We start from the raw sequence: 18416 nt of genomic DNA on the forward strand, positions 1-18416 counted from the left end.
GAATGGCGTAAGTATTGGTTGAAGCTACATAGTAGCCCTTGCCATCATTGTGGGGTGTGAATGGCTAGATTTAAGAAGCTGCACAAGAAGCACTTTCAGAAGTCACACAGCATGAGAACTACCATATAAACTCACGTTTTTATGTAGGATACACTTTTGTTTTTGGTGGTGAAACTTAATGACTGCATATGCAAGAATAAACAGTCAAATTTTTCCAAAACTTGGAAATTTTATTGACAGATCAAGTCAGTCACATGCAACATTTTCTTGAAATGAATATACATGAAATTAGCAAAAACAAGAAAAGAAAAAAATGCATATTATTTTCTCCAAAATAGCAATATACAAAAATAGAGCTTACAAATACTGTACAGCAATTGTCTCCAAAAATATTCTGCTGCAGAATTCTTAGTTTTACAATGTCTGTGAGAGCCCACAAACAGAATCAATGTTAACAAACAAGGGGGATTGGTGGGTAAAGTTAGGGTGCACTGGTAAAGGTGCAAAGGTATATTGAGACACAGACAGTTATTTGTGTTGGAGAGGTTAGGCTACAGAGGAATAAATAAATACAGAACAAGAAGAAAGTTCACTTCTGGGAGGCAGTGATAGAGATAGGATCTTCTAAATGGTGGCAAAAACCAACCATGGAAATAATAAAAATCCTTCATATAGCGAGAGGATTTGTGAACCAAATTTTTTGTATTATGTTTTTATATCTTTAATAAATCAGATGAGCTTCTTCATATCCTGCCAAAGCTGGGAGTCAACCTTATGAATGACCGTCTAACTCCATCATCAGGTTCATTCAAGGTCAAGCAACGGTGGATTATTGATGTTAAGAAGTGTTCCCAGCCGTTGCATTTTTTTCTGATTGTATCTTTATTTACAACAAGGTTAATCCAAAAGCAGCTCTGGTAGCATTGGTGATCAGAGGCGGGAAGTCATTTGTTAATTTACTCATGGCTGAGTTTTCATTCTTTTTTGGCCATGTTCAGAGAGGAATTATCTTACCCATCTCTTTTTCTCTTCAGAATAAAACCCTCATTCTTACTGACTTGGACATAACTTTTAAATGTTCACTTTTGGTTGGCACTTTTGATTTCAGTGAGATTAGGACGGCACATAAGGAAGAAAGAGGGAAGTAAAGGTGGAAAGGCTAAAAGTGTTTACAATCAAACACAACATTTAAGACAGCCAAATGGCAGGAAGTGTTCAGTTGCCATTTAGTTTACAGGAAGGAGCATTATTGTGCACCTTTCATATAAATACACCACTACTGACAATACTGTCTACATACATTTATCAATGGTGATATCAGTGGCAACAGGACTATGCAAAAATAGCATGCTTTCACATTAAATCTCCTCCATTTCTCTCATAAATCTTCCATTCTGAGACAACAGTGTAAGCAGGAGCAAAGCTTTAAGACTTGTGATATTGTTGCTGAGCCACAACATTTGTCTTTGTCCTGGGACAGCGGCTGAAGTACTCACCCATAGGTGGTTTGTATATTGAGGTTTTTGGGGTACTGTGAAGTAAGAGAATATACTTTTGGAAAGCGTGATATCTGAAGAGAGATACGATCTAAATGAAACAGTCGCAGCCTTTTCAAAATCGAAGACTAGGAAGCAAAAAGGTGCCAAATAAAGTCCATCATACCCTGAAAAAAAAAAAAAGTCCAGAAAACAACAAATATGATATTTAAATGTTATGGCAGTTTTTGTTCACATAAGGCTAACAAGATTGATATATTACTTTGAATTTAAATAGTGTAAAATTAATAGTTTTTCATCAGTGGTTGTTAAAAGCTGCAATAATGGTAAAACTAGTCACAGTTAGTTGTGGGGGGACTGAAATGCTACACACAGAACTGAAAAAAAAAACAAAAAAACATTTGCTTCAATGTTGAGGTGAAATTTCCTGACTTTTAATCAAAGTTCATTTCTGTGAAGCCAACTATAAACAAATGAAACATTTAAACCACCACCAAGGAGACCATAACAATGATCACCTAATGCAGTGTTACTTAAGAAGTCCATATAAATTATATGTTGGAGTCTGAGTCTGATTTTAGGGTTATAAATCTTATTCAAATCATGTGTTAATTTCGGGTCAAAAACATCACAAGTCCAGAGAACATCATGTTTAAAGACAAAAACAAAAAAGGCCTGAAATGCTTGAAATAAATAAAAAATAAGGCCAATGCATTACTCGAGAGTCCTGAAATGAGATGTCAGATGTTAATACAACCTTTGCCCCTTTCACTCAGGCCTAACCCTACATTTTGCACATTCATGTCTAGAGGTGGGATGTCCCGTTTCTTGTTGGATTTGAGGGGGTAGGGTGAAATGCTAGGGGTGCACAGCCCTTTAAACAGGGATTCTCCAGAGGCACACACCAAACCGAGTGTTCTGGGAAATCTCCCAAATGCCTTGTAAATCATTGGCAAGATGGCTGCTCCAGAGTCAAAAGAAATGTGTTAACAGTTTCTTCATAAATAAGATTTGAAAGCTAGGCTAATTCAATGTTTTAACGTATTATGGCCCTTTCATTTTGAACAAACATTATTAAAAACTTCTTGTAGTTTCAGGGTGCATTGTCACATGTGTCTATATCAATGCTGTTAACAACTACTGATGGCGTATCTGGAAATTGAAGGTCCATCCCTTTTCACAGGGAAAGAGTTAATTGCTAAACCTTCTTTTTTTAGGGACGAAACAAGAGGTAAGGGTAAAAAGTAGACATGGACTTGAGCCTTTATCTAAATTAGTTAGCATATCTCATTTCAAGACCCTTTAGATTCTTGGTTCTCAACTGGTGAGTCTGGACCAAAAAATGGGGGGGCAAAGCCTGGAAAAAATTTGTGGCTTAAAGTCTATGATTTGCTTTTATTTTGAAGGATATGTCTCAATTTCTTTGTGCCATCACATCTTTTGTTCCATTTCAAGTCCAAACTGCCCCATTTCTAATTTAAAAAATTTGGTTATGAGTGAAAAATCTGGGCTGTGATTTATCCTTACGGAGGTAGCAGTGGGTCCTGATGCTACAACAGTTGAGAACCACTGCTTTACATAAACTGGCCTGTTTGGAGTTTTTTTCTTAACACAAACAATTCAGGCCTTACTTTTTGCTTTAGATAATTTCAAATTTTGTGTTTACCTGGATTTTAGAAAAAGCACAAATGGATATTTTGGACCACAAATTAGACAAATCTACCAAGCTTTTGCAGTGTTTATATTGAAGAGTTACGCACTAGGCTTGATTTCTTTCCAAAAAAAATAGAATTTGTTATTTATCTTTGAGTAATTTATAAAAATGTTTTGCCACATGGGGCTTTAGCATCACTAGAACACATCATGATGTCAGATTTAAATGTTTACACAATTTGCTTTTGCCAGTCCTAATAATTTCGAATTCATAGATGAATTGTCTTCAAGTGGGACTTGTCTTGCGTTTTTATTTGGTTTCATGCCTTTGATGTGATTGTATGATTGTCATTTGACAATATTTATCACATTTAATAGACAATCTCCAACATATCTCAGGCACCACACTTTGAAGCTCGGTCTTTTTTGTTTAAAGCCAACCTTTCAAATCAGCACATTTACTCACATGTCCACTGAAAGCTGCTAACAAGGGAAGAGGACAAAAAAGCTAGCCACAAAAGGCAACAGGGATCAGTTACAAAAAGCACCCTGTACCATAGAGAGAGACAGATAGGCGAAAGCACCAGAATCCTGTGGCCAAAAGGCAGAACTACCCTGTTTGTGTGTGTGAGTGTGTATGAATGAAAATGCTGCTCTATTACAACCTGCTGACCACTGACTCTAAAGCAGGAATAGAGGCTGGGGGGCCCTAGAACCCCTCCCTGTGTGGATATGTGTTTTACAGAGTAGTGTGTAACATGAGCTAAAGATATGCTGATGATATGTTGAGGGCAGTAAATCTCATGGGAAGTGGCAGTCGGCATTCACTCTGTGCAGCTGTACCAAGAAATGGCAATAAATTAAAAATAAATACAACTAGGCTATTGGGGTGGAAGCAAAAATAACTGCAGCTATAAAGGCTAACGCCTGCTTCTTCCTGCTCTCTGCCTACATTGAATATCAGTCATTTTCTAGCAGGATATGTGAGGCATGTTGAGGGTTAATGCACAAACTTTAGTTTGAATCTAAAGCAAGCCCCCATGACATTCACACTTTAGCTTTAGTAAAGTGAAACAATGCAGAGTGAAAATAAAACCGGACCTTTTTTCTTATATTTAAAGATCTTTGTTTAATATTGCCTTGTTTCCTTTGTTTGTTCTGTAGAACAGCTCTAAAGAGAAAGCACCAGATAATTACAATAATACTGGTTCAGTTATCACAGTCATTAGAGAAACTTTGTAGGACAGGGTTTCTGTCAGGGGAAGTTCTGTGTTGTTTTTCTGATAAAGGAAGATCTGAAGTCATGGCTGGGGTACCCAGGTACACATACCAGGTAAGAGGAGAATGGTTTTTGATCACTTTATCAATGTTTTGTTTTGGCAGACTTAAAGAAAAAGTCACTGTGATGAATGACAAACAGGTGAGGAGGAGCCTTTCGATGAACGTAGTGTCAGAGTTCTGGTTTCAACACATTCAAACCTTTCACATTTAATCAGACATTAAGTCTCGAGGTTGCTTTGAGCTTCATTATGAATTTTTTGTGCAATTACAACACAAAGCATTGTCCATGTGTCCTGATATCTACCCACATGTTGTCCCTTTGAGATATTATTTTTTCTGTTTAAAAATCAAACTTTTAAACCTATGTGGCTTTGTACTGTACATAGAAATAAAAATAAATGATAATACATAAAACATGACCTTGCTACTACGATCACAAGCAATTAAGGTTTGACTTCTCATAAAGTGCTTGTTAAAAAAACAATTTGTATTTTAGTGTATTGTAGTTCTTGGCTTTTGTGTGTTTTTTCTCCTGGTCTTAGCTGGTGTCCCCAGAAAGTGCTTTGGTTGTGAAAAAGTTTTTGAAGGAAACTGCTTCTACGTTATCTCTTCTTCATCGTCCGTGAAAAAGAAAAACAGTTGATTATCAGTCAGAGCTGATATCAGGGATCCTCTCGTGAACCGATGCCAGGATAAAAGAGGTGAGGATGGCTGCAGACTCACTGCTTTTTGGTGAGAATCTGCGCAGGAACTCCAGTTTCTCTGCTCTGTCCACAGACTCATACCAAAGTGTACCTGTACAGTTGAGAGTATGAGTGACAGGATGTGTGGCCGTGTGTTTCTGTAGTGAGCTGTGCAACGAGGGCGTGAGTCCCCTACACCAGGTGTTCGATCCCAGGCAGAGGCTGCTGCATTGGCGGTGGGGGATCTGGGCTGCCAGCCTGCTGGGCGAGCTGCAGGACGGGCATGTTGCACAGCGGGCAAACTTTCCTCACCTCCAACCATTTAATGAGGCACCTTGAAGAGAGAGTTAACTGTGAGTGTGGGATTAAGATGAGGAGGAGTGGTAGAAAAAAAGATACTGATCTTAAAAATTTAGTCTAGGTGAGATTGATTCATAAAGAATATACAAAACTCTATTCTAGCATCTTTACGCATAAACTACAACAATGTATTAACACTTAAGTCTATTTGCAGGCCTGGTTGACTGTTAATGAAGATGTCTGCTGTAATCTGTAACAGTGCTGTCTGTCCATTTGAGAGGAATTAAGATTGTCATGTACATCTAGGAGGGTCTTAGATCATTAAGAAATAGACTGTTTCAACCAACTGCTAAAAAAGAGAGATCCTTGAACTGGGATAAAGGTAAATTGTACTCATTGCACTTCTATGCTCATACTATCCCCCTTTGCTTTCAGCAGAGCAGGGTTAATGGCTAAAATTGCAAACAAAACTCAAAATTTAGTGCTTCTTAATCAAGTGTTTCTCAGGTAAACTGAGCTGCTTTGGATTTTTTAACCACAAAGAGGTTGCAAATGAGCACCATCTGAACAGATAAGATTAAAACTTAAGAGGGCAAAAAATATTAGCTTTAAAAAAAAAAAAAACAATCTAAGTGACGGTATCCAAAATGCTAGACTGCAGTCAATAAGGGCCTTGCAGAATGATGCACAGTAGTCTGCTGCAAGCAGTTAAACATTTTAACTTGTCTCATTGTGAATTTTTGGTCAGGGCCAGAGATGACAAGATAATAGTTAAAATCAGACCTAGACACCCAAAACAGGTAATCAAGTCTTTTTTTTCTACCTGCACATAAGAAAGCTTACCAAAATGTGGAACTGTTTACAGTAATAATAGGCAAAATAATTAACTCATTCTGAAACACGCTGTCAGCTTCAAATCAAATTGAGCAAATCTTTTCCCCAAAATAATTATACATTATGCTGTATTACGTATATGCTGTCTTTGTGTTGATTTCAATCACTACATTTTGGGTTTTTTATATTTAAAACGTCCCAGCATTTTATGAAATGAGACTGTAGATGCTGTGTCCCCCAATGCAAATACATCTATAAACATAACACATACAATTCAGTACATTTTAGTATCAGATTTTCTTAAATTATGATACTGTGTGGAGAAGTCTGTTGTATGTATGGCCCAACTCTCTCTCTGGTTGCCCACAGGCAGAATGAATCATTGGTTAAGGAGGAGGCAGCTAAATACAGCAGCTTAGCATGTTTGATTCAGGGGCGTGAACACGTTTGACAATCACATCCCTAACTAATTAAGTGCAATGGTCAAACTTAATGTGATGTAGCACATAAACATCATTGTGGGATTGCTCTGCTCTCTGTCTGTGGTGATATCTCTGTCAATCACAACAACACAGACAGACACTGTGTGTGTGTGTGTGTGTCCAGTGTTGTTAAATCCTCTGGTCTGTTGCTCCATATTACAGCTGCATCAACAGCTTTTTCAGCTGGAAGCTACTTTACTGTAGAGCCGAAACATTCCGTCTATTCAGAGGGTTGTAAAGTTGGAGAAAATGTAGCCATAATTATTTAAACAAAAGTCTGTTTCCAACCATTCCGACAATATTTTATCAAGGTAGTATATAAAGAAAAACGCTACATTTATGCCCCCTGTGGACAAAGCAGTACCTTTTATCTCTTTGCTGATTTTGTCCTGCCCACAGTCAGTAGTAGGGTCGCAAGTCTTTCAGTATCTCATGATTTAATTTAATTTAAATTTTTTGGGTCACAATTTAAGTCAAAATTGTTTTTTATTTCACAAAACATTTCAGACTGGTTACAAATGGGTGCTTAATTCATAAACTGCTCCAGTGCACTGTGCGCTAAAAGCTGCTGATCATTACTTGACATTAATCTTCAATAATTAAACAGACTTTGTTCCCTTCACCTTAAAGAGAAGAAATGCTCTCCTCACTACTTCATGTTTTCATTACGGTCTGCCTGTAATGTCTGTTTTCTCTGTAAAACAGCACAGCTTTACTTGCACACACTAACTGGAGTGTTTATACAGTGGATTCAGTGAGTGGTGACCACTCTTGCAGAAACTGGGGGGGAAACTAGGCCAAGGGAGGTGTCGTGCTGATATAAACAACTCAGTTGAAATGTTCAGGGCATGGGGAGGTGGGGTGGATGGGGGTTATGGGATAAAGTTGACTAAAATAATCCCTCATCTCCTGTCCAGTGCCCCACTTAATGCACACTTAGTTGTAACTTAATCTTTAACATTTTTGTTTTTTGATGTAGCAAAATGCACTACGCCTACAAGGATATCTGTGCCGATCAATGCGTCCTTGACCTGCATGACTTTGTGCTCTGTGTGTTTGTGTCCAGAAATGTCAACTAAACCTTATACTTACTTCCTATGAAAGGCATGTTTGCAAGGACAAATCCCCAGCTCGTCTTTCTGTTTGAACTCCTCCAAGCACACCGCACATATCTGAAAGAAAGAGGCCGAGTTAGAGGGTTTTTTTCTGAAGAAGACGACAATGCAGACAGTTTGTACGTGTTGGGTGTTGTCTTGTTGCCTAATTCTTCCAGTTTTAATGTAACCTCTGTGTTAAGGGATTGGAAATAAAACCTCCAAACAACTAGGGTCAGCAACTTGTGGAAAGAAAGGCTGCTGTGGCCAACATCTGCAAACATTTGACACAAGGAGCAGAGCAGAAATGACCGAATGTGTTCTGTTGTGCAACTCTGATTTCGTCCACGCCAGGGACCTATTTAATGTGCCCAGAGCAAGGTTGTTATAGTTAACTAAAACTAACTAAATAACTAAAACTAATATTCAAAAATCATTTTAGTTAACTGAAACTAAATAAAAACTGAGCTTTAAAAAAATTTAAAACTAACTAAAACTGTATAGTGTGCTTACAAAACTAACTAAAATAAAATAAAAATTGAGACAAAATATCTTTAGTTTTAGTCTTTGACACAACCATACTGACCGGCACTAACACCCAAGTCTGGGGTGAGTAAAATTGCCTGATCTGATTGGTTACGACTTCACAAAGTGGTAGTTTTATGTCTAGAGTTGGATTCAAACATCACCATTAAGTAAATAAAATGATAAGTGAAGAGTAGCCTTTTTTGTTTTTGAAAATGTATGACGCTCACTCAGCCCCGACATCTATCTGTTAGAAACCAAAACTAGCACTAAAACTAATAAAAGCTAAACTAAAACGAAGCATTTTTGCAAAATAAAAACTAATCTAAACTTAGAAACCAGTAGTCAAAACTGATAAAAACTAAACTGAAATCAAACACAGAAAGTGAAAATGAAATAAAAACTAATGAAAAATCCAAAACTATTATAACCTTGGTCCAGAGGCGACCGTCAGCCACAATATTTAAACTTAAGAAAAAACATCTGTAAACTGAGTATTTGAAAGCATTAAAACACAGCTACAGAAGTAGACAGCTTACTGGTGTGAATTAAAACTTTTATCAATAAAAGGAAGCTAAAGAGTTTATAATCCCAGTTCTGATGTCAAAGATAAAACAGGATCGGTACTACATATCCTGTACTTTCAAGGGTCACTGATATGATCCTCATGGACAGACTGGCTGTGTTTGTTTTCTTGCATGTCCTCTTTAAACACACAGACGTCCTCCTCACGTGCCAGCTAATGTTGCAACTATGTGAACAGTCATTAAATCTAGAGTAACTGGAAAGAGAGATCTTTATAAGCTTCTAATTTCTCAAATTCTGCAGATTTATCCAGTTGGCATGCTAGAGGAATTTTAATTCTACAACAATAACAAATTAGTGAGCTTTTGCTGTAAACAACTGACTACTTGTTGATTGTAGGAATATGATTGAGGTCATAATTATACGCATGATGATTAAACTAATATGCATTCCGGCAGTTATTCTGGGTAAAAGCCTCAAATATCCAGAGAGGGGATTCTGCAGAAGAATGAAGTGTGAAGGAATGAAGCTTGTCAGCCTGTCTCTGTGGGTCAGTCATAAAACTGTGTAAACAAATATCTTTCTTTGCATGTACGACCTCATAGTTTTCCAGTCACAGTTTAGAAATGCTGACCATAATTGCCGGCTGGTCAAGCAAGAACCCATCAAGTTTGAACCGAGCTCCACCTAATATTGTTACCAGCGTCACTCTAAACCCTGCACTTTTAGTCTCTGAGCACTCTAGACTCTATAACCAGGTAATATCTGCAAGGCTGCTCCCCTTTATTTGCATGCTACTGATGAGCAATGCAGTAAATGATTTTTCTGCTGTTGGAAGTCTACAAGTATCGTGACAGATCACACCAGTTCCTGCTTGATCCTGTGTTCAATTGGCTGTGCATGTTAACAGGAATGCTGCAACTTATTTTGTCCACTGCACTACACAATAAATGTAGGGGGAGTCATCCTTGGCTGGTGTAAAGAACCAAGAGACCACCATCAGAGTTTTAATGGCAAAAAAAGCAGTGAAAGATGAAAACGGACTGTTAAATTATGAGCAAAAATTGGAAAACATCTCCTAATCTGAACCAAGTCTACACAGCATTTTCACAAGTAAGTTCTCCTACTAGTGGGTAACAGTTTGATGAAAAGAGCGTTATGTTATTTTGGCTGTTTAATTCTGCGACTGTAACTCCTTTGGCCACACAGATTCTCCTTTTCACAGCTCTGCTTTATGGGGGCTGGATGGACAAGGAAGGATGAAAAGAACAGCATGAGAGCTCTTAGCTTTTCTCTGGATGATTCTTGGATACAAAACAATCGTCTGTTAAGATGTCTGCTTTGCTCTCTTTATTTGTGAAAAGATCAGTGTTTTTGTTCTCTTCAGCGCCTTGTCTATAGAGTCACACTCACAGTGGGGATCTGGCACCCTTGGCCAACTTTTGACAGAACCTCTTTCTCTCCATTAAGTGAATAAACCCTGCAAGCTTTAGCTACTCTAGCCATACAAGCACATAAACTCCTGTGACATAAGCACAAAACTCCTGAAACTCTCACAGATTTTCTGGGTGAGATTTATGTGTGAATTTAAATAGCTGAATTTTTCACCCTGATTTTTATTTTTTCTGCCAGACCTCTGGTATAGTTCGCACAAGCAGTCGGAGTGAGCTGTTCTATGTACAAAGAAGGAAATATTCAGGAAAATTCATGGTGGGAGCGCAGGTGGAGCTGATGACATTCATTTCATGTGACCGGCCCAGGACTCTACAGGACTGGACCAGAACCACCTCTGAAACGGCATCATTTAATTTTTCTGTTCACCAGTATGTTCTTTTCCCCTCTTTTGTTGAAACTGTGACTGTGTCTAAGGCTACGTTCACACTGCAGTTAAAAGTGACCTGAATCTGATTTTTTTTGCTCACATGTGACTCGTATCTGATTTTTTTCTGACAGTGTGAACAGCGCAAGTCACATTGAATCTGACCTTTTCGAATCAGAACCAGGCCACTTTCGAATGTGGCTCTAAATCAGATATGTATTTGATCTTTTGGAAGTTGACTGCATTGTGAACACACAAACAAAAAAATTAGATCTGAGAAAAGATCAGAATTAAGCATTAAGGCTGACAGTATGAATGTAGCCTTACTACTTGCAGGCAAAAAAATCTAATTAAAGTGCTGTACAGCAGACTTTGTTCACTCTTCATTCACATTTTTGCGTCATGATCCGTCTCCTTCAACTGCCCTGTCTGACAGGGATCATCTGCTGTTGAATGTATGCGTGAACAAACAATTAAGGAGCATTTCAGGGGAGATTCACTTGAAATTTGCAGGAGTGCATATGTAAAACAGCTCAAATTAGTCATTTTATACAGTGGCTCTAAAAAGTCTACACATCCCTGTTAAAAATGTTACATTTTGTGTTGTAATATATGAGGCAAAGATGTTTTTGGTGATGTTCATTGATGTTTTTGTGTCAAACATACCTTTTGGAATGGTGACTAAAAAGTACTTTTGTCTTATCAGACTATAACACATATTCCCACCTGCTTTTAGGGGGACTTCATGTATGTTTTTGCTTAATTTAGCCAGGCTTGGATGTTTTTCTTAATTAGAAGAGGTTTCCATCTTGTCAACCCACACCAAAATCAGACATATGAAGAATATGAGAAAAAACACCATACTTGCTGTGAAGCATGGCTGAGGTAGCATTGTACTTTGGGGCTGTTTTTCCTCAGTTGGAACTAGATGAAGGGAATGTGAACAGTTCCAAATACTAGTCAGTTTTGACTCAAAACCCTCATGAATCTGCAAGAAAGCTGAAGAGGAGAATGAGTTTCCTCTTAAGGTGTGAGAATGACCCAAAAATCCATCCAAAATTACAAAAGAATGGCTTCACCTGAAAAAAAGAAAAAAAAAAAGAATATTTTGGGAATGCCCAGCCGGAACCCTGACCTGTATCCTGCTGAAAATCTGTGGGGTGTCCTAAAGAGGGCTGTGCACGGGGAATGCCCTCCTAATCTGACAGGTTTTCAAAGAAAGAGTGGGGAAATTTGCCAAGTCAAGACTGGTTATGTTGATGGGACTTCTACCTAAAAGGAATAAAAGCTGTAATGAAATCAAAACTTGCTTTGAAGGTGCAGTGTGTAAAACTGGAGGATACTGGCAACATTAAACTGTCAAATTCATGATTGCATGACTCAAATGTAGTGTTAAAAATGGATTCCTACTATTTGGTCCCTTCTGTGGTACTGTAGGAACATGCTTAGTGTCTTTAAGGCCCCCATTAGAAAACTGCCACCTTACATCTTAACCTTGCTGCAGTGGGATCTTGGTAGCTACATGACTAACTGCTGATTTCTCACTTCTTTAAGTCCCTCGAGCTTGTACTAAATTTGGTAAGAAAGTGGTTTCCTTTGATGCCTTGAGCTCATGGGATACCCTCCAACAAATTCTCAAGACTGAAGTTCTTTCCTCTCTTTCAGAGTTCAGGACTTTGATTTCTAGCCTCTGTGTTTCACATTGCTTTTTTGTTTAACTGTGCTGTAGTTTTAATGTGCTTGTCAACGGCACTGGAAATTGGGGAAACATTAATGCCCTTTCAGGAATAAATAAAGGTTTCAATTGAATTGAATTTGTCTCATATTTTTACAACACAAAAATGTAGCATTTTAACAGGGGTGTCCAGACATTTTAAAGCCACTGTATGCTTCAAGATTTATGGTTCTATCACTGACAAATCAATGTACTGTAATATGTCAGTGACTATTTTTTGGTTAAAGAGTTACGTGGAAATTTAAAAAAAAATTGGTCATTAAATAATATATATAAGTAAAGATAAAGCCAAGCAGCTAATTGAGTCAGAAACAAGAGAGGTAGAGAGGAGTCTCAGAATAAACTCAAGGATGATTTTGTACAGAAAGATCACACGCTAACTGAAGTGGCATTCAGACCAAATGATCCTATTTTCTAAATCTGCTCTAGTGAGAACATCTCGTCCTCATTATATCATTGGCACCACTTTGACTTGTTTTTTAACCTTTAACCTTTAAGTTTTTTTTCTTTAAGAGGGATGCTGAAGAAATTTTATGTAATGAAAAGAGCATGAACAAATCCTACTGCTAAACTTTTATATTTAAAGCTCTACTTTAAATCAGTGGTTCTCAACTGACGGGTCAGGACCCAAAAGTGGGCTATGGAGCTGTTTTCTGTGGGTAGTTAATATGTGTCTCGGAAAACACAAAGACAAAAAAAACATTTTTTTTTACTGCGTTTTGCTTTAATAAAGAGAGGATTTTGTTCCTTTTCTCAAGATTTTAACAAATTTATCTCAATTCCTTAGGATAAAAAACCTGGTTCTCAAAAGACAATGGGCCATAGAACAGGACCACATTTTACATGTTATTACTTCTAAATGGAACTGAATATATTGTTTGCAAGCATGTCCTCCAAGGCTTCTGTTGTGATGTGCTTTTGAAACACACTCTTTAACAGCGTAATTTTTCATCAAATGAATTTCAGTTGTAGGCATTTTTTTAGAACTTTGGGCCGTGGTTTCTCATTAGGACATAGCAAGTCCTGAGGCTACACCAGTTGAGAAGCACTGATTTATCACACTGTGTGACATGCCTTCCATGCACATAGTATTTTTTTTTAAATAGGGTCAAGTCTTTTACAAAAAAGGAGACCTGTTCAGGTTACACAAAGGACAAACTTGAACATGACCGGACCAGTAAAATGATCTCATATTAACACCCTCCTCAACATATCCCATTAAAGATGAGCTCAACGCAGCTGAGTCTATATTCGTGTCTCCAGGGCGATCCTTTGGCGTGGGAGCCTTTCTAACTGGGTCATCCACCCATGCTGTTTCATGTGTGAATATTATTGTCCTCAAACAAATACAGCTTGGTTATTCAGTCACAGTCTCACATGACGCCTTCTGATGCTTTCCTTTAGTTTCTAATAACATAAACAACAGAGACGGGGCCTCATGGCTCAGTGGGAAATTCCAGCACCGATGACAAGAAAGTGTTGTGCACCGAGTCAAAGCACACATGAGGATGCTATTGTTAACATTTCATTTGCGCTGCAGTGTTAAAGGATTGTGTTCCTGGCTGGAGAAGGCCATGTTTTCCATAGCTTAACTAGCACAGCTGCTATATGCGCTGACTGCTGCTTGTATTTTTCCAGCCGGGCTGAGCTGACATAAAGCATTACATAATACTGGTAATGAGATCACTTATGACTTAACTGTACCATGCTATTTTCACAAGATCATTAGTCAAGACTAATGCTTGTATGATAGCCAAAATATATATATTTCTAGCTGCACAAACCCCAGAATTTCCCCTAAACAGAAGCACAGACACATCTTGTCTAATGACCAGAGGTGATGGGTGCTATTCTGCAATGGTTTGAACATTTTTGAACAACACAAGAAATTTGCCTACAAAGAGTAGGCGATATTTTTTTCATACTACTGCACAACCAGAAGACTGGAAGCACAAAGCAGTGACTTGAGAGAACGGTAGACATTGTAACAAAAGCATAACACCAGGTAACTCATAATGGCACCATCTGGACTTTTGTGTGCTTCTCATGTAGCATGACAGAGTGTTCTGTACATCTTATAAATTTAAGACTGCAATGTTTTAAATTTAAGTGTTATCATCTGGCCAAAAATGACATAAAGAAGTCAAGTTCTTACCTCATGCAAGTTTAGCTCTTTCACCTTTTCCTTCTGAATGACCTAAGAGGCATAATAAGACAAGATTAGTCATTGGTTGTAACTGTGTAATACTGTCAGAGAAGCAGTGCATCTGTAAATACATTACGGCCTGTACTAAGTATGTGATGAAAAATCACAGAGTACTGCTATATAGGGAGATAAAAAGGATTAAAGTTAATACATGTCCACAAATGTGTCAGCTGTCTGTCTGCTATATTGAACTAGGTAGCCTCATGTAGCCGAAACAGAAGCTGAACACATCAGTGTATTACATGGTAGGTAGTAAGATACAAAATAACACAAGTTGCACATTCAAAGGTCACATAGGATCTTCTTTGACAGCGTGTGTCTGTGTACCTATATAAATGTGTTTCACTAGACATGTACCCAAAATAGACACAAGCAGCTATTACATAATTGAAGGACATGAGAGCCATGTTTGTGCCCTCCATCACTCCATCTGATTTGCTTTGCAGGCTATACTTCGCTTACATGTTCAGCCTCAGACAGTGAACCTGATTTTTCCAGCTGAGCCTCTTTCTTCTCTGCGGCTTGAGATAAAGTCAGAATTTTTTGAAGGTATGCTTGTGCTAAAATCTGTGAATATTTTAGAAACTGACTCATTGAAATTGACTTGACCTGCTGATAGTTGGCAAGAAAGACAGCACATGAATACATGCACAAGCTGAATGGACTCTCAGGGACATGGATGCCTAATTTCTGCATTATAGGAAGGGTATGATTTCAAATGTATGATGTACAGCAGTGTTTACTGTTCTGTACTTACTTGCTTGTATGCATATAATTCTTTGTGCGCCTGGTGCCTTAACCTGGGGAGACGTAAAGACAAAAAATCCTTCTGATTAGTTTCTGACCCTCTTAAACCAACACAAAGCATTCATATATCCTGAAAAGTGAAGAAATAAAGTAAAAATACAGGGATACTTTCTATCAAATAATTGCCCCTTAACATCAGTTTATTCTACTAATAAATTCTCAGCACATGATTCTACTTCAGGTGCCAGTTTACTCAGTAAATGTGAACTGGATAAATAATTACAGAGAGGGGTGAAATTATAACACTACCATGATGCCTTTCTGAACTCTGTCAATCTTTTCTGCCTAGTGAAGCAGCAGTTACATATTTACAGAAAATCTAAAAAAGGCCTTAGGCAGTAGTATCTTTTGGAAACAAACAGTGGTACCATCAAGTTGAAATATCAACACACAGTATCACCCATAATACACCGGATCAGACATTTAAAACATTACTGCAGCTTGTTGAGGCACTCTAGAGGCTTGAAAACATCAATACAGAGAAGAGTACCCAAGGCTATGACCAATGTTTTCAAAGTTTCTATAAAACTGTTGGTGTAAGTCGTACTTAACATTGCCCTTATAAAGAGCAAAACAAAACAGGGAGAAAATAGAGACAGCACTGGATAAGAGAGAATTCAAGCACTGAGAATAAGGATACAAAATGTAGAAAACATTGAAGACAACAAGAGTAATAGAGATAGGAGAATTCATAGGTTTGTAAGATTTACCTCGACAACAAGTAACCTTAACCTCTCGCAGCAGAGTGAGAGGGATCTGTAAAACAAGCAGCACAGTCTAGGAGAGAAACTGACATTTTGAAAGAGGTCAGCAGGAAAAGGTGCAGAGACTCCCAAGGGTAGGGGACAACTGATCAAAGGTTTGGGTCATGGGTGACTGGGGGGGGTTTTCAGTCATCTTTAAGTACAATGTCACAGTGGACGAGGACCATCTGCAAAAAATTACTGTGTTGATTTTCCCCTGACATCTAGACATGCAGCTCAAATTCTGATACAATGTCAGCACCCATTAGAGCTTGTGTCCACAAATTCAATTCTTTGCACTGGTATGGATGGGGTTGATCTTTTCCAAAGAATCTCAAAGTAGGAGTGGGAGGCATCTATTTTTCTGTTGAACCTTCCCCAAATTTTCCCAATATTACCACCAGGTATTTGAAAACCACATTATATAAGAATTAAGTCTGACCAAGCACTTGTCAGCATGCATGTGCAAATACAGCAAGCAGACCACCTTTTATTCAGTCCTTTTACAAAATGATTTGAGACTTAAGAAAGGGAAAAAACAATGAAGGCATTATTTCAGGGGCACTGGAAGTTGAAGCAGTTTTCACACCTCACACATTAACTGTTTAACATCAGAACACATGATCAAATAAAATTGTGTCTCTTCTTCCTTTCTCTCAGCACCCTATTTCCTCCTTTGTTCAGAGGATATACAAGAACTAATAATCCCTAACCAATAACAGACAGGATCTAGGGACATGAAGTAGTGTTTCATGTGCTTTTAGACAGAAAGAGATTGACTGTAAGCATTTATTTTTGCACTGAGCTCTGTTCAGTCATGGCTTCACTTCACAGGAAGCTTATAAAAAAGCAAAAGACTGCTTTAGCATCCAAAATAACCAGCAACTACTATTTAACTTCATCTAAATATTACACAAAATGGGTTAACATTAGTTTGAACAATTTTAGAAACTGTTAATGGCTTTAATTTAACCATATCATATAATCACACATTCCTGCCTCCAGTCAGACCCTAGTGAGGCTTAAAAAGTCTTGAAACCAGCATCATCTAGATGCAACTCTTTAAAAAGTGAGGGGTGTTCTTCAAGTCTTTTCCTAGACTTGTTTATAAGGAATAGATTTTCCAAGTAAAGAAATGCTGCAAATGCAGGAGACTGACACTTTCCTATTTTACAAGCTCTAAAATAACAGTAGAGGGAACTACCAGTGAAAAATGCTGTTGGTGGACACAGGTCATTAAGTCAAAATAGAAATGCAATAAAAATGATTTTATTGTTTATTAATTATGGTTAGAGGTACTGTCTGACAGCATTTGGTGTTAGCAATTAACCATTTATATTCTAAAATTACCACTAGCTGGTAACATAACCTTTGGAATAAATTATAGGACAAGGGCAGAGAGGGCTACATTTCTAAGAAATATTAATTAAGGAAAAGATTAAAAGCTCTCTGTGCTTTATGATATTGTAAAAGAATGTGATAATATTCTGTTAGCACCAACCACTTCAGTCTGTCAGCCAAAAGTGGCTGAAAGCTAACATTGCCTGTTGTCTAAAGGCTTCTTGCAGGTTTTCAAATACACAACTTTCCTTGTAAATAAGTCAGTGTCCTCTGGATAATCTTTTGAGCTGCTTGTTATTTCTAAAAAAAAAAAATGAAATGGAAACACCTTCAATTCAGTGGAAAACAGAAGTGCAACATTGTACCAGCATTTGAGCCCAAAGCCCACACTGTGATGTCAGAGGAAAATGGTCAATAACCATACAAAAGAGTGTCTGAATGACTTTCATGGGGGTTTAATAAATGGTCAATCTTATTAGAATGTTCTATATTCACATGTCACATACATAAATCTATAAGCCTGGCACACGAATTCATTATTTGAGGCCCCCTGTTACTTGTGGTGCCCACTGGTCAAGAAATAGTTTTAAATCCTTGCCAAGTGTGCTGAATATTTCACATACATGTGTGGACTACAGACCCACTGACAGAGATGGTTGAGTGTTTCTGTGAGAGTCTGCCTTGTGTCAATGTGTATGAATGTTTGTCTGTCAGAACACTGACCTGACACACGTCAACACAAACGTAAATTCCTTCGTGCCCTCATTCACCTGCCAGTGTAAACATGAGCAAACATGCTTTACTGCACAAAAACCAAAGAACTGTGCAGAAGACACAATATCTTATTTACATGTGTCTCAATAGTATGTGTAGAAAATTTCAGAACTGACAG

At 37.8% G+C, this 18416-nt stretch overlaps 1 protein-coding gene across 2 annotated transcripts in view; it reads right to left on the reverse strand.

Moving 5' to 3' along the window:
• Positions 1 to 4251: 4251 nt before the first annotated feature.
• Positions 4252 to 18416, reverse strand: part of rnf24 (ring finger protein 24) — a 33124-nt gene continuing 18959 nt past the window's right edge. For both annotated transcript variants that reach the window (XM_041784410.1, XM_041784409.1), the window contains 4 exons: positions 15391 to 15433; positions 14583 to 14624; positions 7822 to 7901; positions 4252 to 5447 (listed from right to left, as the gene is read on the reverse strand). In XM_041784410.1, coding sequence (XP_041640344.1) covers positions 5306 to 5447; positions 7822 to 7901; positions 14583 to 14624; positions 15391 to 15433 — 307 coding nt within the window. In that variant the 3' untranslated portion in view covers positions 4252 to 5305. The remainder of the gene's footprint in view (positions 5448 to 7821; positions 7902 to 14582; positions 14625 to 15390; positions 15434 to 18416) is intronic.

Source organism: Cheilinus undulatus, linkage group 4 (genome assembly GCF_018320785.1).
Source record: "Cheilinus undulatus linkage group 4, ASM1832078v1, whole genome shotgun sequence".
NCBI lineage: Eukaryota > Metazoa > Chordata > Actinopteri > Labriformes > Labridae > Cheilinus > Cheilinus undulatus.